At 33.4% G+C, this 23,201-nt stretch overlaps 1 protein-coding gene across 2 annotated transcripts in view; it reads left to right on the forward strand.

Annotated features, from left to right (window-relative positions):
* LOC128556275 (uncharacterized) overlaps nt 1-22,992 on the forward strand; it is a 71,590-nt gene extending 48,598 nt beyond the window's left edge. The window contains exons 1-4 of one of the 2 annotated variants that reach the window (XM_053540805.1): nt 638-1,133; nt 1,399-2,488; nt 13,449-13,590; nt 17,846-22,992. In XM_053540805.1, the coding sequence (XP_053396780.1) occupies nt 1,089-1,133; nt 1,399-2,488; nt 13,449-13,590; nt 17,846-21,296 (4,728 nt within the window). In that variant the 5' untranslated portion in view covers nt 638-1,088 and the 3' untranslated portion in view covers nt 21,297-22,992. Of the gene's footprint in view, nt 1-637; nt 1,134-1,398; nt 2,489-13,448; nt 13,591-17,845 lie in introns of those variants that run through there. The other variant, XM_053540804.1, reaches the window with a different exon arrangement.
* The last annotated feature ends 209 nt before the right edge of the window (nt 22,993-23,201 follow it).

Raw genomic sequence — 23,201 nt, forward strand, 5'->3', positions numbered from 1 at the left:
TAAATAATTTGCTGCTTATGAGAGAACTCCGCCATTTTGCCGTGTCATGTGACTTTCTCATCATCACGTTGTATCTTGTGAATGCAGCCGTTATAATGAACGCAAGGGAAGGTAACTGCTGTGATGAGCTTGGCATGTTACGTTATACATATTATATCGTATATATATTTATATTTCAGTTAATTTGGTATTATATAAAAGATAACATTTTGCATCTTTTTAAATAATTTTAGGAGAGGAAGGTGAGTTGAATGCAATAACAGGAGTTCACATTGTATTCTTGATATTTTTGTACTAAATTAACAGCTTTCATTTGAAACTAAAGGGAGGCAATTTCACTAGTCTATGTTGTACTAAGGGAAATTATTCAAACTGTTTACAAAATATTTTCTTCAGATTTACTTCCCTTCAAATGTAATGTAATTTTTTTTTCAACAATATTTTTTACACAGTGAGTGTTTTCTTTTAACATTTTGATAAACACCTTTTCACATTGTGATTGTGTGTGGTTCAGGTTTTGCTAATTCATTCTTATTAGAGAAAATGATATTTTGGGGAAGAACAAAAAGTGCATTTTGATGTTCAGCTAGGTTGTTTAATTTGATAGGTGTCAGGTTGAACAAGTACCGGATCACGATAATGACATATTCATACATGTTCAGGTGCAAGAAAGACGAACAAAAAGAATTTTGTTAAATGTTGGGATAGAATGATAATCTTCGGAATATTTGCGGATTACTGAAATTTGCATGGTTGTTTAACAGAAAAAAATGCAAAATTTAAACGTTAAAACTGAATATATTATGTTTTGCACACTTTCACCTTGGTTCGTCAGTTGTCAGATATGACATGGATTTGGTGTATTCTATGTTTTAAAACCATTTGCAATTCAAATTCTTGTATTAAATTGCAAGCTACAATATAACAGTATAGAATTTAATAATATTGCAAAGTATTCACATCTATATAGTGCAGCGTAGATTTCATATGATAGAAAATTTGCTCGTTTGAATGAATTGCATATAATGTGTTAAATATAGTGATATGTAATCTTGGGTTAAGAGCTACTAAAGGAATAATTATTAGCTATGAATCTTGTAACATGTAATTTTTCCGGATGTTGGATTTCAAATGTAATTATAATGAATATTCTTCCAATTTCTTTCCTCTTATACTCGGATTATTTCACAAGTATACATAGTTGGTGATGGATAAGGGTTTAATTGTAACAGCACTTTAGATTTAATATATAAATTTTCAATTGTTTCGATAGTATTATATCGTTTCTTGAATATTCTGAGTAAATTTTTATAAATGTATTTTTTTTAAAATCTGATTTGTTAAGAAACTTGGGAGTAAATATAAAGCATTTTAACAAATTTGGAAAATTATTTTCAGGTCCAGCGTGTGAGATCCTTCGAGAAAAAGTACAAAACTCTCAAGATACGTGAGAGACCTAAAACTATACACGGGTGGGAGGATTTCACCCTGGAGGACTGTAAGAATGAAATTACTGAGGAGAAAAACAAGAAGGTTGAGTGCCTTACCTCCCCTGAACCTCCTGTTGTTGTTTCCATAGATACCTCAGGATCAAACTTTGAACGTATGCAATCGCTGCGTAGTTCTGGTCGAAGATACCAGAGTAAAGAGGAGCGTGAGAAAAAGAAAAGACGACGGAGAACAGTGTCTGGTGTTGAGAATATTATGAGTGAAATCGAAAAGTTTGAACGAAAACATAAAGACATCGAAGGTGGACCAAGAAGTACTCCAAGGTCGTATAGCTTTGATGATCTTGATGCCGAAGATGATGTGGAGAGAGATGAAGGTATTATGAAATACCTTGATGAAATTGATGGTAAAATGGAAGAAAGAATCGGAGAAGAAAAAGCGCAAAAATTAATGAAATTCTTTCCATGCCGTAGGTCAAGGTCATTGCCAAGGTGCATCAAATTGTCGTCAGTGACTCGTTCTTTATCAGCTGATAGGAGGTCACAAAGGGACTTTAACACTAGTTATGGTAGTAGTACACTAAGTATCGCAAGTATGGCCTCAAATGCATCAAGTCGCTTGTCAAGGTCAGCAAAACGGTCTAGCGTTATCAGTAACAAAATAAAATCCCTGGTAACCAATGTCAAGGACAAACCGAAACCTCGGCCCAAGTCTCTAGACATTGATACATTCCTGGATGCTAAAGCTGTCCACAGGAGTTCCATTGAGGAACAGGACAGGAGTAAGAGCACGTATAGCCTTCAGCGGAATCATAACCACAGCGTCCCAGATAACTTGTTAAGTAAAGGGTACTCTGAAAATTCAAGCTCTACCGTTGGACCGGGCTCTTACTACAATTTTGAAAGCAGCACTTTACCTCGTGCCCAAGCCAAGAAGTATGACTTCCCATGGGAGAGCTTGCCCAAGGATTGGACGACTTCAGTAAAGCTTAGAGAAATTTCTAAACGGAGAGCTAAAGAAGACAGACAGTCATCTTCAGGTAGGTGTCAGATATTTGTCGACATTTTTTTACAATTCCTGTGTTGCGATCTAAGTTTATCATAACATAATTTTATCATATTTTTCTCAGAAAAATAAGTAGCAGAGCAGGGCTGTTTGCATTGTAAAATACTCATGAGCCAATGCATTAAGATATTTCTTGCAATTTTTAATTCAATATCAACAATAAAAAAAATGTAACAACATTTCTTAAGTCTTCACATGCATAGAATCTCCTGGTTTAGGTAAGAATGTAAAAAAAAAGTAATCGTGTGTTTATTCTTAAAACAGTGATGAACAAAATTAGATTTGAACTTGGTTGAACGGGAAATGCATAAAGTTATTATCGTGTAGTAGAGCAAAGGAGGCAATTATCGACCCCTTAAGACCATAATCTATCGTACATATTCTTACTTTCACTTTCGGAGACAAAGTGACACATATATTTGAGACAAACTATCATTGGTCGATTTCAACCAATGAAAACACTTGTTACATTACAGAATAAGGTATGGTCTAATATTCTGTCTCGTGACATGTGTCTACCATTATCGACCCACTTCTGCTATTATCGACCCCCTAGTTGTTTTTTTTTTTTTAAAACTTTGAAAACACTGAAAATCAAGCATAATATTATTATTAATTTGTCCTTTATTGTCATAATTGCAATTTGAAATTACGCAACTGAGCATATAAACAAAGCATAACTTTACTACGATTTCATGGAAAATATTATTTCATGTGTGTTTTTTTATTTATAAATTTGGTCTTTCATACTATCACAGTTTCATATTTGGTCTTTTGACTGACAAATTGTAAATGTTAGATAATAGTTATTTGTGATATAACATTAGCCACACACAAGAGATAAATAATTCAAACATTCAAACAAAGTTGATTATCCATTATTATCTACAGCCTTAACAACATATTTTAGCATTCAATTTTTATACATTTAAAATTAACTTTTTTAAGTCCTCTGGAGCCAACAAGTGAAGTTCTGGTTGCTTAGTACATTTAATGTGCCACCATCCTGGGCATTCATCACAGCCTTTTCACTCATTTGGCTTCCCATTAGACTGACCACACCCCTGACATTGGTCTAAGCTGTCTGCACTGTCCATCATCATTTTGTTCATCAGAGGAATCGTCAAAATCGTCATAACTGTCACTATCATCATAAATGATAGAAACATCAGACTATGACGAACTTTCAGAGACTCTGCGCTGTTTTTCTTTTTATTTTAGGAGATTTTTAATCCTTGTGATCAACTAAAATGTGCATTCATAACTTTATCATGAGTCATCACAGAACATTAGGGTTTCTAACTGACCAATCAGAGAGCTGCATTTTAGAGTACCTGCCAGTTTCCACTTTGGTATAACAAAGTATATTTACAATGAACATAATAGTGACTTTAGAAATAAATATCACACTATTTTAAAAATAAAATCAAGATTTTTCACTGCACATGCTTCAGATGATGCTACAAACAACAAAACTTTGAAGTTTCATTGAATTGTTATATTGATTTAATACCTTTATTTTAGTTAAAAGTTTGAGATTTTACACTGAGAGTCTATGATAAAGTCCGAGTAAAATGTAATCAATACCCAAGTGAAATAAGTATCATTCCACAATGTTTTGGACATGTTAAAGTTATGAATTAAGTGCTTTTCTCAAAGCAACAAGAAATTATATAAATTTAATTAATTGGGGGTCGATAATAGCAGAAGGTCATATTTTCAATCTGCTATTATCGACCCCCACATAATCTTTCCAGAAGTTGCAAGAGACTACAAAAATGGCTGATAGAAATGAGTTCTATATGTGTATAGTAGGATTAAATACAAAATTAAACTGATTCAATCCATAAAAACGGTAAATTTGATTTAACAGAAAGATACCTACCTTAACGGACGATGTAGTGGTTGGCACTGAAATTTATCTCATGCAGTCACACTGTATGTAAACATTCAAAAATGGCGCATGAAGAAAATTTGTGACGTAAAAATGACAGTGAATGACATGATCACATGATTTCTAGTAATAAATGTGATTAAGTATCAATTAAGGGTGGGGGGTCGATAATAGAAGAGGGTCGATATTAGACTCCTTTGCTCTATGAAAGGAAAAGAAACCATTGGTTTATGCAAGGACAAATTATTTAAAAAAATGATGTTTACATTAGCCCTTATCATGCTGGACATGATTGATCAAGATCTGCACTGTACGCCATTCAGTCACTCACCCCTTTTAACAGTTAATGGTACTGGCCAAGTTGAAAGATGGACCAGTCCATTATAGAAATTTAGCCAGGAAAGGAATAATAAGATGATGTTCCAGTTCGAAATGATATAACATCACTGAAATATTATATATTAATAAAAAGTATTCAAGACTTGCTATGGAAATTGTAATATGATAAGCCTAACTTAAATGCACTGAATGTAAGACAAGCTACAGGTTATAATGTATACACCTGTCTGTCAATGAAACTAGCTGCAAAAAATGATAATCTGAAGAGATGTCTTACAATTTTTTGGTTAAATGACAAAATAAAAGTCACTTCAAGCTCATGTCCTGGTTTATAATGGAAACATGTCAAACATACTTCCTAAAAGCTTTCATTTTTGACACAAAATGGCAGGATAACAAATTTGGACATAAATTACTTTTACAAAAAAAACAGGGATTCTTGTTAAGACTTAAGTCTTTGCTTCTTTAAATATAGTATCATAACCTCGATCATTTAAGGGGAGAAGGATGAAATTTTGAATTTCTTAGAGTTCATGAATGAATTAGCGTTAGGGGAGGGTAAAATTAGTGTGCAAATTATATTTAATTTTTTTATGGACAAATATAAATAACTTGTCTATAATGAATTCTCAAAATAATGTGTTATGACAGATTCTTATTAAATGGTTTGCTGGTCAGTGGTCAAAACTTGAACTCTGGCGAGATAGTTTTGACTGTAATTGACCAGTAAGTCATTCAATAAGTGTTTTATTGCATGACATCAGAAATAAATTCCACAAAGCAACAAACTAAAGAGCTTAATACAGACCAGTCGTATAGCTTTTTTTTTTGGCAGAGAGTGGGCTTAAAATAACAAAGACACTGAAAAACGAGCTGCGCTTTCTTAATAATGGGAAATAACATAATCTTTTATAATCTTTCAGCTATAAAAGGTTACGTTTTACGCCTCATGGTTCGTTTGCTTTTTTTCTGGAAGCCACTTTTTATTTATCATAATGATATTTGGTTTCAGTAACGATCTTAAAATTTATAGTAAGTCAACCTTTAACATATTGATGACAGGTTAATAGGGCATGAAATGTTGTAGGTTTTAATGTAAAGAAATTGTTGTTGTTGTTGTTTTTCCTTTTTTATGGCAAAATGAAAAAATGTGCAAAGGTCAAAAGAAACAATATTTCCCGACAATCTGACAAACATAATTAATTGTGAAAAGCAAATGAGAATAATTTATCAATAGACAAATATACATTACAGTATATATAACTAGCATTGGTATTTTGTGGTAGGGGCACACACAAGGACATTTGCAATGAAATAGCTAGGGATTGTTTCTGAATAAGATTTCTACTGAAGCCCCTCCCCCTTTTACCCCCCCCCCCCCCCCCCCCCCCCCCACTTCCCAAGTTTGTGCCCCAGTCCATTAGTCCATTGTGAATTTCTGGATCTGCACCTAGCGAAAAATATAATATAAAAATTATTAGGGTTTTTAATATATTACAAAATTAAACAGACGTCTAAAGGTTGTTGGTTTGAGTACTCCTTTGGTCATGGCTTGGCTTATATTGTCAGTCTGGATCAACTAAAAGAGATTCAAATTAAATCTTCAATCAGTTGGCCATGTGATTAACCCTTATCATGCTGGACAAATTGAATCTGCCTTTGCGACCAGTGTAGATCATGATCAGCCTGCACATCCATGCAGTCTGATTATGATCTACACTGTTTGCCATTCAGTCAGTATCTTTTTGGTATGCACCCCTTTTAACAATTAATGGTACTGTCCAAATTGAAGGATGGACAGGTTCATTATAGAAATTTAGCAGGGTAAGGATTAAGGTGACTGGTCGCTGACTTGGAATTACTTGGCCCTCGTTGAGGTGGGTTTGAAATATTGCTTGAGGTGCGCAGTTTTTCATATGAGAAAGCCATGCAGCTGGCTTACAGAAAGTTCTGCCTAGGTGCTGGTCCACGACAGAAATAACTGAGGGCACTTGGGGTCTTTCTATGTCATAAAAAGCTGGAAAAGGTACTATAATTATGCTATATGACCTAAATTTTGTCAATGTGACTCTAAACCGAACAACAGAAAAAATCAGTCCTCACCATTTAACTTAAATGAATTATCACTGGTTTTGCTTGATTTATTTTTATATCTAAATTTCATAAACATACAAAAATTGTTTATACTTGAAAACATGTCATTCATCAAACATCTTTAGGAAGGTGAATTGTTTTATTTTTTTTGAATGATAAATCAAATTTTTCTCCCTCCAAGCAAGCATATCTTAATTTTTACAACGTGCTCTTGCATATATTAAAAGTTTTTTTTTATATAGGTTAACCTGTTGAATGGGATTACTTGAATGAAATGTATGTACGTCTTGTCAAGTGATTCACAAAAACATGTTTATATTTTATGTTTAATATAGGAATTAGATTTTAGAAATGAATTATTTATCTGATTTGTAAATCTGCATTTTATACAATATTTGGATGATGGAAGTATTTTAATTCCAGGTGCACGAAATGTAGGTTTTAGCAATATTTTAATTATTTTTCTAATATTTATAACTTACTTAGTAAGTTTGATCTTGTTCCCTGTATAATATATCAGTGCTTCATATTATTTCAACAATTTTTTTTCTAAGTCATGCACTTTAAAAAAAACTCAGTTACTTTGCCATTGTACTGTCATATTTTTTCACATGCCTCAATCCAAAATTTGAGGCATGTGTGGCCAAGTGGTTAAGGTTAAAATACCAAGTTTGATTCACTTGCCTATTACCACTAAGGGTTTGAATCCTTTAGAAGAAGAATTTTTGCCTTGTCCAATAGGAGCATGCCATTGGTCAACTCTTCCAGAGGACTTGCAGTAAAAATTTTAGTGGGAGGATAGTGCAAGATACAAAAGAGACTGTGATTCTAGAAGCTTTCCTAGATGTTTTAAACACCAGTACACAAGGCTCATATCCCAGCTAGTGTTAGTAATTATGTCTCCCCCAGGAGACATATTGTTTTTTGCCCTGTCCGTCCGTCCGTCCGTACGTCACACTTCATTTCCGAGCAATAACTGGAGAACCATTTGACCTAGAACCTTCAAGCTTTACAGGGTTGTAGGGCTGCTGGAGTAGACGACCCCTATTGTTTTTGGGGTCACTCCGTCAAAGGTCAAGGTCACAGGGGCCTGAACATTGAAAACCATTTCCGATCAATAACTAGAGAACCACTTGACCCAGAATGTTGAAACTTCATAGGATGATTGGTCATGAAGAGTAGATGACCCCTATTGATTTTGGGGTCACTCCGTCAAAGGTCAAGGTCACAGGGGCCTGAACATTGAAAATCATTTCCGATCAATAACTAGAGAACCACTTGACCCAGAATGTTGAAACTTCATAGGATGATTGAACATGCAGAGTAGATGACCCCAACTGATTTTGGGGTCAGTCTGTTAAAGGTCAAGGTCACAGTGGCCTGTTCATGTAAAATCATTTTTTGGAAATAACTTGAGAACCACTTGACCTACAATGTTGAAACTTAATAGGATGATTGGACATGCAGAGTAGATGACCCCTATTTATTTTGAGGTCACTTGATCAAAGGTCAAGGTCACAGGAGCCTGAACAGTGACTGGAGAACCACTAGTGTTGAGAGTGTTGAAATTTAGCGGGATGACTGGACATGCCAAGTAGATGATCCCTATTGCAGCCAACCACCAGTGTCTCTTTGATTTTTGCTCCTGACCCCTATTGACTTCTTGCCTATAGGACTTTGCATTGGGGGAGACATGCGCTTTTTTACAAAAGCATTTTCTAGTTTTTAGTTGGAGGAGCTGGTGATCGACCACCTGGTATCATAGTTAGACAGTGTTACCATTGAACTACTGTGTCTACTCTTTGGGCATGGAACCATTATCGTGTGTTAGCAGCTCAAAACCCTACAATCCAAAACAAACAAACAATCAACAACTATTTTATCTTCTTTCTGAAGAGTTTCCCACAGATGAGACTGGTTCCCATAATTATTTTTTTTATTGTCCTTAGTGGAAAGTAGCCAAAAGGTTCACATACTTCTAGTGTTTCATAAATTACAATTCATAAAGTCACACTGTATTAAGTTTTATAATTGTGATGAAATTTGGATGTGAATAACATGGAAAGTTAAGGTTGGTTGATTAAAGTTTGCTTAAGGAGGTAGGTTACCTTCATATTTGTATGTGCGCATGTCCAACCGGAAGCTAAAGTGACGATTTACGACGACGTTTACGACAAACCAAATGTGTTTGTAAATTCATTCTTCTGAAAACAAATCATGAACCTGTCTTCGATCTGATGCTTTATGGTTTAATAATGCAGAAATAATGAATACATTGCCGCAGAAACGCTTCAAAACAATGTTGCTTTAAAATGACGTCATTGACGTCATGACGTTACGTGTCAGTTACCGCGCAAAATTAATAGCTTTTGTCTTGAAAGTACGTTATTCTGTGCATTTTCTTTATTTTAACTATTTTCAAATAACCATTATTTGCTGAAATATTTTTTATGAATCTTTTGCTCTGAATAATAATCAATATTTTGCTTCTTTTATGTAGTTATATTGAAATGTTATGCGGAATGTAAGAAAATGGATGATGATAAGCAACGTTATTTGGAATATAGCTGGGTGAAAGGTTACTTGTTACGGCCATTTTCAAATAAAAAATCTAGCAGTGTGATTTGTAATACCTATTTTTCGGGTTCCGTTGATAATTTTTTACTTATGTACTAAAACTAAGATCTAAATTTGTTCAAATTTCAGTAGAAAATTGTGGTTTCTTGAATTGAATTGATGTTACCATGGAAACGAAGCCTGTGACCTATGTATCTAAATGTAAAATTAAAAAGCGTTGACCCTGGTCTATTTAAGAAACACAGCTTCGGCTTTTTATTTTCATTTCAACAATATCCATGAGAATAATAGCAGCATGCTGAATGATTTTTCTATGAAAAGTTCCAGACGAGGGGTACTGCTGTAAGTATTCTAAGCTGTGAAATTTGTTTTAATAAATGCAAATAACACGAAAATGTAACTTACGTTAGAAATAATATGTTTTAAAGCTACATCAACTAGAAAGATAATCTTATTCAATACTTTTTATAAGAAATTACGACAAAAAGCAAGATATAAGCTATTTTAAACATCTCTGTTGCCATGGTTACTTTAAACTTTAAGAAAAATAGGGTACCATGGAAAGTGCTTGGTATTTTGCTAATAATATTACCCAAATATTCCATGTTGGTCATTAACAGAATGGCGCTGAAGCCGTCGAAAACACCTATTTTAATACATAGTTGTTTAAAAATGAAAGAAAATGCGTTACCATGGAAACACGAGCCCCGCGACATATACATTTTAAGCTTATATTAGAAAGCTAACGTGCATATTAGTAAAATTATCAATTATGCAGACTTCTACGGATATCAATGAAACTAAAATACACTGAAAAGTGTTAAATATCCATATTTTCCTTCTTCTTTCAATAAGAAATACTTTTGGAGGGTCATGTTCTACAAACCTGGATAAAATTTGAGCTTGAAGGGACAGAGACAAACGAAATTGAGATTGTAGCAGTTAAAACTTCATATTACACGAAATACAAAAAATTGCTGCGGTTCAACTAATTTGAATTTACCCTTGTAACAAGGTAACCTACCTCCTTAAATAATTACATTTTGATAAATTTATATTGTATCCATGCAACAAAAAATGAAAAATTTTATCTGCAGTAGTACAATTGGTTAATACAATATAATAGGATGTGAGAATCTACACCCTGGATATAGAGTATCTTTATGTAAATTTTATATGATTTTGTTACAAGTATCATTCAAATGTGTGAGGTAAGTTATAAATTACCTGTAATTATTATGTTAGATTCGGAGTGTAAATGAATGACTTAATGCCAAATATGGTATGTTTAGAGAATTTTAATCTCTAAACTACATTATTTTTACAAGTGTGAACTTTGACGTTACTGGTATTTTTTTGTTTGGTGAAAGGTAAATATAGTTACATAAAATTGTAAAGCGAAAAATGACTCTGTGTACGGAAATAATGAGTCACATTTTAATAAGGTGCCTATTTTCCATGCTGTCGCTCATTTGATATTCCAGTGAGGTTTTTTTTCTTCTGGAAACCTGATGCACTGCAATTACTGTAATAATTGGAGTATTCTTGCAAAAAATGATGTTTGTATGCATGTTGCAAAAGGTTGTAAATCATTTATTAAAGCATGAGCCGTCATCTTAAATCAGTGCAAATAATAGCTTACGACTGGAGCATAGTCACATCATGTTACGACTTCATCTTCTAATTACTGTAAAATAATTACAAGACAGGACTGCGGTCACAGTAACAGAAGACTCAGCGTCTTTCGTGATAATCTTAAATATGCTAATGAGACAAAGAAAAGGCTGTGATTGGGAAAACGTGCATTTTTTCACGTTTGATCTCATGTTAATTAAAATGTTTGCAGTTTCAGTCTGTAAGAAAACAATAAGCCACAGTTATAAGGCTAGACACTTGATTTATGACAAAAAGCACTTTTTGAAGAAAAAGTAGCGCAGGTAAAATGAGCTTGTTATATAATATAGGTACGTTTTCTAAAGAGAAATTAACATAAAAGGCTTTCGAGTCATTACTAAGACAGAAAATGCAGTAAGGTTTAAATGATAAATTAGATAATTAATTCAAGTTTACATGTTGTATAATTTCATTTCAAGTTGATGTCAGCTTGTAGGAAATCACCTAATAATTATGTGAATAAGTCAAGGAGTGTTCCTTTATGTATTAACCCGTAACCATGCTAAATTTCTATAATGAACTTGCCATCTTTCAATTTGGACAGTACCATTAAGTGTTAAAAGAGGTGTTTACCAAAAAGATACTGACTGAATGGCAAACAGTGCAGATCTTGATCAGACTGCACAGATGTGCAGGCTGATCATGATCTACACTGGTCACAGAGGCATAACCAATAGTATCCAGCATGATACGGGTTATATCATAAAATCTAAAATCTGGTACCAGTTTTCAAACTCGTATTCAAAAAGTATTGTAAATAATAAATTCATCAAAGTGTATGAAGGTCACATCTGTGAAAATCATAGGGGATACATGCTACAAGTATTTGAAGTAAAGTGATTTATTTTGATAAAATGTGTCTCCCAGCCAATCTTCCCTACTGATAATTATGACAGGGCACTCAGATAGTGTGCTATACCATAAAATGATGAAGTGTGTGCGAAATATGTTTTCCTTCACTTGAGTCCTGTCCTTAGGGACTTGCATTATTTAAATAGTTATTTATATACCTTGTAGGTTTTCGGTGTAGTAAAATTTGAAATGTGTTTTCGTTGTGGGGGGAAGAAACGTACTTTTGATTTATGAAGCGAAAAAACATTATTGCTTTAAGGAAAAAACAACATTGTAAAAGTTTTAGTAAGGAATTTCTTACATGGATTAGCGTAGGATTAAAATGTGATTCAGATTGTGGAATTACGTGTGTCCTTTGTATTTAATTGGATACGAAAATATTTACTTACTTTTAGCACTTTCGTTTAAAAGAAGTCTAGCAGCTTATGCATGTGACACTTAATGATTTTCCGCGATAATTGTAAATATTTCATCATATACGTGTGAATGAACTTTAAAAGACGTGTTTATCCTTTATAAAAATAGGTCTTTGTCAGAAAAAAAAGCTTCTTTGATTTTTTGCCATGTCCTTATGACAATATCATAATGATCGAAATATTTTAATCTTGTTAAGCAATGTGGATTTTAGTATCGGGTCAATCATATAGCTATATGAATTAGATTGAAATTAGTTTAACAGCTCTGTTCAAATATTTGAATACAATATCTACGTTATGACTTGTAAACAAATAAATATTCAGGTTGTATCAGTTCTCAAGTGTTTTTATGAACGAACATATCCCATAGTGCATCAGTCAGAAAACATCAAAATTAGAACGAAGAGGAGTTATATATACATGTAGAATTATTTTTGCAAAGGACATTACATATTACAGGTTTAAAAGAGGTATCTTTAATTCTACATAATACTTGTTATTTTTGTTTTTTCATAAACAAACTCATTCGTTTTTTGGTCTTATTATAAATCGAAATTTATTTCATAATACGTTGTAGAAAATTTATTGAAATAATTATCATGCACTTGCTATATTTTTTTAATGGTGTGACCGGTTGAAGTTGTTGATAGTGCATCAGTTTTAAAAATTGCCATGTTATCATGAAACAGATGTATACATTTTTAGTTTGACCAACATTAAATTTAAATAATTTAGGAGGAATCTTTATTATAAAAAATATATGTCATTTTTTAACAGTTTGTTGCGGTCCTTTTTAAACTTTTGTTTTCGAACAAAATAGTCAGTGTTAGGGTATAAGCTTTGAGAAGTGTGTCAGTTCTGCCGGGGAGTGTTTCGTGATACTGAAAACATTCTCCCAGTAAAGTGTTAATAAATATTAATAACAAGAACAACAATGACTTTCTTCTGACTTATAAATAATTAATTGTTCCGACTAGGATATATTAGTAAAGTACACAAAAAGTGCATTGTAGGCAAAAACGTTCTTGCGGATAATGGAGATACTTGTGTCAGTATGATTGTTCATTTCCCATAATGTTGTGTTTCAGGAAATTGGAGTCAGAGCGGTACGAGTAGCAATCGTCATTCCTTAGATTCGGATTTACGTAGCGAAGGCTTCAAGTTCAACTCGCAGTATTCGCTCGGAAAGGATTCTGGCAGAGACTCTTTAACTTTGGAGGAAGAAAATGAGTGAGTTATTTATAGTTTAAAGTTTCCAAAGTTATTATTGAAACTTTTCTTACAGCATTCTTATTCAGAATTTTGTTTAGAATTTGTTTAGAACATTTGTTTCATGCTCACAGAAAATTGGAAACGGAACTAAGTTAGTACAGAATGGTATATTTTAAAATACATTCAGAATGCAAGGATTTTGTAGAAGAAGAAGAAGAAGATTTTATTTAAGACTTGAGCTGAAAGCTCCTCATCTAAACATACAATTAGCAATATAGCAATATATAAGGTCAACTATTAAAAAATGAATGAAAATCACTTCAGAATCTTCACCACAAGATTTTAATATGTGTTTCATTTTTTAGTTGAAACTTGACAATTTTAATTGCAACATGAATAAATCTTAATCTTTAAAATAAATCCTCATAAAATGTTGATAAAATTAATGAAAATCAGACGAAAATGTAACCTTGAGATGACCGAAGAATTGTATATCCTTGATAAAACAAGATTTAAAAGATAATCTATAAGATAAAAAGTATTTCATTGAAAACTTCACTCAGATTGAGATCTTTGTTGACAAATGATAACAATTTATCAACAAATTTACTTACACATATCATTGAAAATATTTAGCAAACATCCTAGGAAGGAAATATTTTGGACTAGTTTTTCAACAGATTAAAAGTTTTTTTGGACTTGGTTGGAATGTAAAAAAGTAAGTGAAAAAAAGAGTTTTTTTTCCTTTTTCTCTCTTTTTGTTTTGAATTTCTTTTCAAAAGAAAAATGAATGTAACCATTGTTGATAGATGTTTTTCTTTTTACCGTAACAAAAAATTGTAAACATTGCAGTGTTTATTAACTTTTATAACTGAAATTTTGATTTGATAAGTAAACAAGATCAGAACGTAAAAATAAAAGGGATAGCAGGTTGTTTTTGTCGATAAATTTCTACATAAATTATAAAAATATTAGTATGTCAAAAGTTGGAATACTAAGCCAAAAGAGTATGTGTATTTCATTTATATTAACCTTTAACCTGCTGGCAAGTGATTCTGCCTTTGCGACCAGTGCAGACCAAGATCAGTCTGCACATCAGTGCAGGCTGATCATGGTCTGCATTGTTTGCTATTTACAGTAAATTTTCAGTGCACTCCCCTTGAATAATAAATGGTACTGCCCAAACTGAATGATGGACCAGTCCATTTTAGAAATTTCTAGGGTTAAGGTTAAAGTAAGTCTGAATTACCTGCCCTTTATATAGAGCCAGATACTTAACGCCTGTCTCAGTATATTAAATAGGCTTAATTATATTGTGATTATAATGTCTGGTATTATAATTAAAGGCATTCTTTGATAATAGTTTATTTACACAATCCTTTATTCATTTACATAATAATTTTATTAATAAAAAAATTGACAGTATTTATAATACTTAAGTACTATTATGACATAAGTCTACTTAAAATTCAAAGGCTTTTATAAACTACTTCCCCCAAAGATTGGGGGTAAATGCAAAATTATGAATTAAATTAGCATTTAGATGTTGTAAAACTGTTTAATGGGACAATCTTGTGTATAATATGTCAGATTGATAGACAAACAGTTGCTATGCAAAAAATCTAGACTACTTTTATATACTTATAAATTATGTCAGTAACATGTGAAGTATATAAAGGCCAATAATGTTAGGTTTAAGTGTCTCAGCTTCTTACACTTTTTGCTTTTAATACTATCCTACTGCCGATTTGATGGGATGATTTGCTTCTTTTGTTTGTTAAAATAGAGCAAACTCGGGTGCCGTAAGCTTTGTGGCTGTAAGGAACTACGTTGTGTTCTTGCCCTTGTTTGGAGACTGAAAAATGAAGCCACAGACTGTGTTAAATAAGCTAGGGGTCTGAACTGTGACCTTGAATAATTATGTTTGTGCAATGTGCTACTTAATAAGAATCCAAAATAATCAAACAAAGGACTTTTTCATTTTCTGATTTATATTTGGGTTTTAAAGCAGATTTATGGAAATTCAGTAGTGATTAGCATAGTTTGTCCTTTCTGTTGCCAATAAAGACCATATTTAACATGTCAGCAGACACTTATTATGTCTCCCACCACACAGTGGTGTGGGAGACATATTGATTTACTTCTGTGTGTCTGTCTGTCTGTCACAAAGCTTGTCCGCACTCTGTCAAACATTTCTCATCCGATCTTCACCAAACTTGAACAAAATATGTTTGCCAATAAGCCCTCGGCCAGGTTTGATAACTAGCCAAATCGGCCCAGGCACTTCGGAAGTATGGCCCTTGAAACTTGTTTTTGATAATCAAATCACTCAAAGTCTTGATAAGGCAGTTGAGGTCATGGTGCATGGTTGACTCATATACTACTATTCAGATGATTAGGCAGTTGTGGGAGACATGCGCTTTTCTTAAAAGCAGCTCTAGTTTGTTTTTGTTTCTCAAATTTGATATATTGTAAAACAACATTTGCTGAAAGTTGCATGTTAATGAACAAAATGCTCAATTTATCCAAGGTTTTGAGCAAATCGAACCATAAAATTGGTTCAAGTTCTTGTTAGGCGCTCGTGCCATGAATGCTCAACCAAGCTATGTTTCGCTGTATTTAGGATTGATATCACATTAAACCAAAAACAGAATAGTCCTACTATACTCTATTAAAACTGTATAAAAGATACTATATTTAGCCATCAGAAATATTAGTGTAATGGCGATATGACTTATAATAATAATGAAGTTACAGTAATGGACAATAAAACATCTGTTTATGTAACGCCATCTGTCTGTATTGGAAAAATGATCCCTCCTATCTACAAATGATTAAAAAAAAACAACAATGTCCTTTTTATCTGTTTATAAACAGTTTTATTGTTTTACAGACACACTCTAATTAAATGTTATTAGTTACATATCGTATTCATTTACCTATAGGCCAAAACATCATTTTTTTTTCTTGGTGATGTATTTTATATCATTTACCGAATGGGAAGTACTTGAGGAGAAACAAAAGTGCATTATAATGGTGTAAAAAACTGTAAGAATATTTTGAAGGATGTCTGGAAAGGCAAAAATGCAATCAGACTTAAAAGGGGAGGTAATGCCAAACTTTTAACTTGATTTTATATTAAAAGCCATTGCCCAACCAGTCATAATATTGAAATAATTTTTCAGATCTGATCAGTATTGAAAAAGATACAACATTTCAAAATTTACAAAGATTGCTTATCATTTTTGTGTGTGAATGACATTGTTTGCTCACTGCTGAATATTACCTTCTATAGCTTCTTGAGTATGATCATTTCTTTCATTTTAGTTGGAAAAAGAAGATAAATTATTGTATGTTCAGAAAAAAATGCTTCTCGTATAGATGAGATATTGAAATATTCATAACTTCCGCATTTCCAGGCCAATTTTAAACATCCTTTCACTGTCTCAAATGATTTAACTGTATACCTCATAGCCTTTCCCTTCTTAGTCCAGCCTTACTTATGGTATCTAAATTAAGATTACATTAAAATTATTTCATAAAATGATATTCCCAATCTTTGTTTCTAATCATGATAAATATCACAAATTGACTAGATGCTATTTAATCGTTGTCATCTAGACAGATCTGATATCAAAAATAATAAAAATTATGCACATTGTATGGCCTCGGGTAAACTGCACATCAAAAGTCGAATTGCTTTTCAGGCCACCAGACATTGACCTTGAAAATGACAATTAGATTGTTATTGTACCATCATGATAAAGATCAAATAGTAATTATCTCAATTACATATTTTTCCAGTTGATTATCTTTGTTTGATAAATATTTCTATACCTGGATAGTTAAAGAACAGGAAACAATTAAATTTGTTTGTGGTGCAGTATGTTTGAAATACAGAATTTATTAAAGTGATGTTTTGAAAAGATTTTTTTATACCAGAAATAATAAAAGGAGTATAACTTAAGAAAGTGGTATTTCTGTGGAAAATTTAAGTGAGTCACATATTTTATGTATAAAAGGCTGCCCTTATTGTGTTGCTATGATATGAATTTCTTAGTAACAATGGATTGTATTTATTTGCCATAGTATTCAACAAAAAGTCAACATAAATTTACATAACTTTCAGGCTTTTTAATTTTAACTACTGGGTATATTCTGTGCCTTAGCTTTTGATTGGAATTTGCTCCAGATATTTTGTAGTTTATCTCTAGATACCATTCCTTTTTTTGTCAAGGATGAAATAGTTACAATAGTTATTTTCTATTTTCAGTTGTGTAACGGATGGAACAAGTACCGCGGGTTACGCCGCCGATAGCCAGAGCATTGTAACTGGTGATTCAATCTCGATTGGAAATCCAAAGTCAGATTTCACCCAGCTTGATACTGAAGCCTGGATTAAGAGTCTCGCAGTACGTGCTGCAAAACGAGAAGAGGCAGAGAATAAAGATAAATCATCAACGTTATCAAAATTAACGCGACAAAATATTTTAGCTCTTGATCTTATGCTAGCAGAGGGACAGCCTAAAGCAGTTGGCGATGAAGAATGTTCCGTGTATTCTGTAGATCAGGAAGGATTTTATACATCTTTTCATAACGACAGTGGATTGAAAAAGAGCACAAATACTCTCGTTGATGAAGAAGATATCGACTTTTCGCCGACAAAAGACAGTGGTAGTGTATGTAGTGCAGAAAGCGTAATTCATAGACCTTTTTGTGATAGTGACAAATTTGCTGGATTAAGAAAAAATTCACAAACAAAAGTGCTAAGTAAAGTTACCCCACCTACTCCACCTTTGAGAACTTCTTCACAGAAATCAAAAGGGGAGGTAACTCTTACAACAAACCCAGAGTTACATTCCTTCCCATCCCAAGACTCCACAGTGTCAGAATCTGATGCAGAAGCAGTATTTAGTCGTGTACATGACAAAACGAATTTATCATCAACAGGGTTCCCTTCATTAGTTGCTCTATCCACAAGTGATGATGAAAGCTCTCCTGAATCAAAATCAGGGAAAAATAGACAAAAAGGACTAAGTGAGACTGTAAGTGAGCTAGGACTATCTGATTTAAGGGACACTTCCGGATTTTCGTATCTTTCATTCCAGACCGGAAGTTCCCTTGATTCATCCAAAGGTGACAATAGTTTTACATCCCTGAAACATTCTAAATCCACTTTAGAATGCACAGATCAGGGGTATGATTCACTGACAATTCCGCGTGGCAAGGATACAACAAGTTGTAAAACCGCTGTCGGTTATCAGTCATGGCCTAGATCGCATAAAGCCAACCCTACCTCGGGAATATTGAAAACTCCTGAAAAACAGTTTGATGGAGTGAGACCTCAGAAAACACTGAATTTTGCTCCTGTTGTGAATTTATTCAGGGAAGGTGCACAAAATTCTGTTCAGATGCCATTGCCTTCTCCTACTAGCTCTTCATCAAGTGAAAACAATAATGGTCCATTTTCTATGACACACATGAGCTCATTTCAGACAGCTGCACCGCAAGATCAAAGTTACGCACTTTCTGTGCCAATAGAACATAAATCAAACTCTAAGAAGAGTCAGGGAAAACATAATCAGTCTAGTATTCCATCAAAATATCAACCAGTTATAACTGTGACCCCAAGGTCAAGGTCAAAATCAGGAGATCGTTTAAGTCAGGGGTCAGACAGAGGTAGCCAGAGGTCAGAAAATAATAGAACTCCGGAATCAGGCAGTAGACAGGTAGTTTATGCATCTGCTGCAAGTAAACCTACTGCCCAGTCTACTCCCCAAGTGCCATCAAACCAAGTGCCAGAAAAACAAACGTCGCCAAGTTTGTATGCTGTAAGCCCAGTAATGGCACCTAAAGATCCAAGTAGACAGAATTCAGTGACCTCGACGGATTCGAATAATTCAGGTTATATGGATATGCAATCATTGAAATCTGCAGGAAGTTTGAGTTCTTTAGCATCATCTGAAGGTTTGAATGGAACTTCTACATATATGTCAATGTCGAGCCCTTGCAGTTCACCAAACCTTTCAAACATGGACTTCTCAATGAGTAGTACACCTTCAGGGTCGATGGATTCTTTGTTGGATTTGCGGAAAACGCCAACTAACGAACTTGAAAATGACACTTACCAAGTGAATACGAGTTTACATATGAATCGTTATAATAAAAGTGCTAGTTCTAAAAACGTTAATGGTGCAACTGACACTGTTCCTATAGTTACACAAGGTAACAGTAGAGGTTACAATGGTGTGCAGCAGGTTGACGCTAAACAATCATTTGGGAGTTTCAGAACTCCTGATATGTCATACGCATCATCAAAAACAACACCTGGCAGACGGTCACTTGATTCTACAGGAAATGACTTGACAAATGTGACTCAGATGTCATTTGACTCAACAATGGGGTCTATGTCAACACCAGTATCAAGGAACTCAAATAGCCCGGCTTCAAGAGGATCGCCTTCAATGTCGGGTCAAAATCAGCGTCAGCAGGGTAGAAGAAGCCGAGCAGACACTCGTAAAGAACCGTCATACAGAAATTACAATGCGAGCAATAGACGATCTTTGCCAAGTGATATGTCTGGTGCAAGTGTTCAAGTAAGAAATGTGCCATTAAATGATACTCGCCAAAGTGCGAGCACAAATCAAAGCCATTATAAATCACAGAATTCAATGTCTTCCTCAAACTCATGTCCATTAGGATTTAATTCTGTGTTGCTATCAAATTCTAGTTACAACTCAGGGCAAAACAGTGCAAATCAAAATATAAAGAATCATTCGCGGAATCCACCAACGAGCAATGGAGATTCTGGACATATCTCATCACGATCAGATTCTTATCGCATTGCTTTGAACAGCAGGAAGGGCAGTGGTAGTGGCAGTGGTAGTTCAAGTCGAAATGCTATGCATCAGAGTAAAAGTATGCCTGTGCTACCACCTTCGAGAAAAAGTGGACCGTTCCGTGTTGCCATGGATATGAGTCCAAACAGAGCATATAATAATGTTGATGATGATGTTATGAGTAGGGCTGATTCTTATAGAATCGCTGTAAGAAATACTAACGGTTTAGGTACTGAAATATTAAATCGCAATACTTCATACAGAGTGGCTGTGAATGACGAAATTCCATCAATGCTAAATTCTAAACTCGATGCATTAAGTATGGATGATAATAAATTAATGTCAGGGCGGGATGTTCGAAGAATGGGTATAACTGATGTTGATCAGGTGAAAGACATAAATCCGAAACCTGTGATGAGAGAAAGTAAATCAGCAGTTCAGTTGAGAAATCGGGACTCGAAACCAGCCCCGCAAGCTTTGGGGCCGAATACAAATGTGGTTAGCAGACCGTCACCACAGCAGCAGATGAAAAATGACGGTCGAATCAGACAGTGTTTTAAGCAAGATATTGATCCAATTCAGGTTGTTGCCACAGTAGATATTAATCAAGAATCGAAAAAATCAAGCAAGAATAATCAGAACCGTTCTTCAACGTACATTCAGTTTGATCCGATATTCGAAGATACAGAAGACTTTCAGAATGCGGCAGATTTAGACATGTCTTCATTAGATTATTCTAAAAACATCTCTGACATATCTAAATCAAAATTTGGTCTCATTAACGGTACTGTAAAAGATGCAAATGCCAATACTGTAAAAATGAAAAAATCAAAATCGGGGAAAGATATAGAAATTGAAGATAATTGGCGATTTTCACAAGTGTGATTTCCTCAACTGAACAATGTATAATTTTACCAAAGTTTTGATTACTTGTTTTTAAATTAAAATTTCTTTATTATTAAGTATGAATTATTGAATAAAGGTCATTTAAAATCAATTTTCAAATACGAAGACAGAAAAATCTAACAATTATCTAAGAAAATTCCATCAGTATTGTAAAACGCATAAAAATTTCTATGAGGTTAAGATCTATTAGAAAATAGTGTGAATTTTTATTGCAAGTGACCGGTCATTTTCTGTTTTTGATTTAGTTTTGGTTTAGCGGTTTTAGTTTGTTTAGCAGTTTTAGTTGTTTAAACTTTTATGGCAGCTTTTTTGTTGAATTTAGTTTTTAATGTTAATGATTTATTAGTGAAAGTACTAATTGATTTTACTTATATTTACTAACCCCTAGAACCAGTTTCTTCACATTTCGATGTTATTGTTAATTTTTTTTTTATTTTGAAACTGAGTTGAAATGGAATGCAGTAAAAGTTTAGACATTTAGTTGAACAAACAAACCATATCCCACCACAACCAAATGTTGTATTCATCAGATCTTTAAATAAAGAATTAGACTTTAAAATTCTAAATTTTCTTTTTGCTCTGTAATCGAAATATTAGCACAGATTGTAATTTAACTTTGATTGAGTATTTATACAGCAGCTTAACCACCAAAATTTAATCACTATATTAACGCTGTAATCAAATCAATCTAAGTTCCAGATTTTAAGCATGGACGAATAAGGATTCTGTATAGATTTAGATATTACTTATGAGTTACAACAGTGTTGTATGAAAATTTAGAAATCTTGCAAATATTGAATTTAAGCAATAATCACAATACTGTATAATCATACAATTTAATACTTGAGCCACGCCTTAAGAAAACCAAAATAGTGGCTTTGCGACCAGCATGGATCCAGACCAGCCTGCGCATCCATGCAGTCTGGTCAGGATCCATGCTGTTCGCTAACAGTTTCTGTAATTGCAATAGACTTTGAAAGCGAACAGCATGGATCCTGACCAGACTGCACAGATGCGCAGGTTGGTCTGAATCCATGCTGGTCGCAAAGCCACTATGTTGGTTTTCTCATGGCGCGGCTCAATTGTTGCAATTATCTCGAGGTTTAAGAATTATTTTTGCCATAAATGTGATTTTTTTTAAAAGTAATTTTAGCAAAATCATTATCTTACAAGACTGTATCTGTCTCTAAAATCATATTTTATCAAATATCATATCTATATAATTGCTAACATGTGTTTTGTACTTAAAAAAATGTGTTTACATTCTGGATCGTTGTTTGTTTATGTATGCGCATATTTTCACTTTATGTATACGCATATTTTCTTTTTATGTATATACATATTTTCAATAGTTTACGTTAATAATTTTCCATTTGTAAATAAAACATGCTACATAGCAAGTGCTAGAAACTTTTTTGTATCATCTCTATTTAATGGTAAAAAATCAATTTTTTAAAGATGGTCCATTTTCAGTGACACACAAACTCGTATTATCATTAAAAAAGATCTAAAATATTCGAAAGACTTCTTCTTATGAACTGCTTGTTAGTTATTCACCAAACATGGACAGAAGCATTCTTATGTGAACTGTTCTCAGTTTTGTTTAAAATAAATTGTTTTGCATTTACTTTTAGGGGCTTGTAGAGTCAAAAATAAAAAATCTAATAGAACTTCTCATGAACTGCTCAGTGAATGTTCATCATTCTTGGTTAGAAGCAAGGTCAGAACGTGGGTCGCTTGTTTAAAACTTATTTTGTTAAAGTCATAATTTTTTACCGGTACTTTAAATGCTGCATTATGGTAAACTTTGAGCCGTTTGTCTTAGGGCGGCGATTTAATTTGGAAAAAATTCAAACAAAGAGCATTTAAAATGCTTATTTATAT

This window comes from Mercenaria mercenaria, chromosome 4 (assembly GCF_021730395.1).
Source record: "Mercenaria mercenaria strain notata chromosome 4, MADL_Memer_1, whole genome shotgun sequence".
Taxonomy (NCBI): domain Eukaryota; kingdom Metazoa; phylum Mollusca; class Bivalvia; order Venerida; family Veneridae; genus Mercenaria; species Mercenaria mercenaria.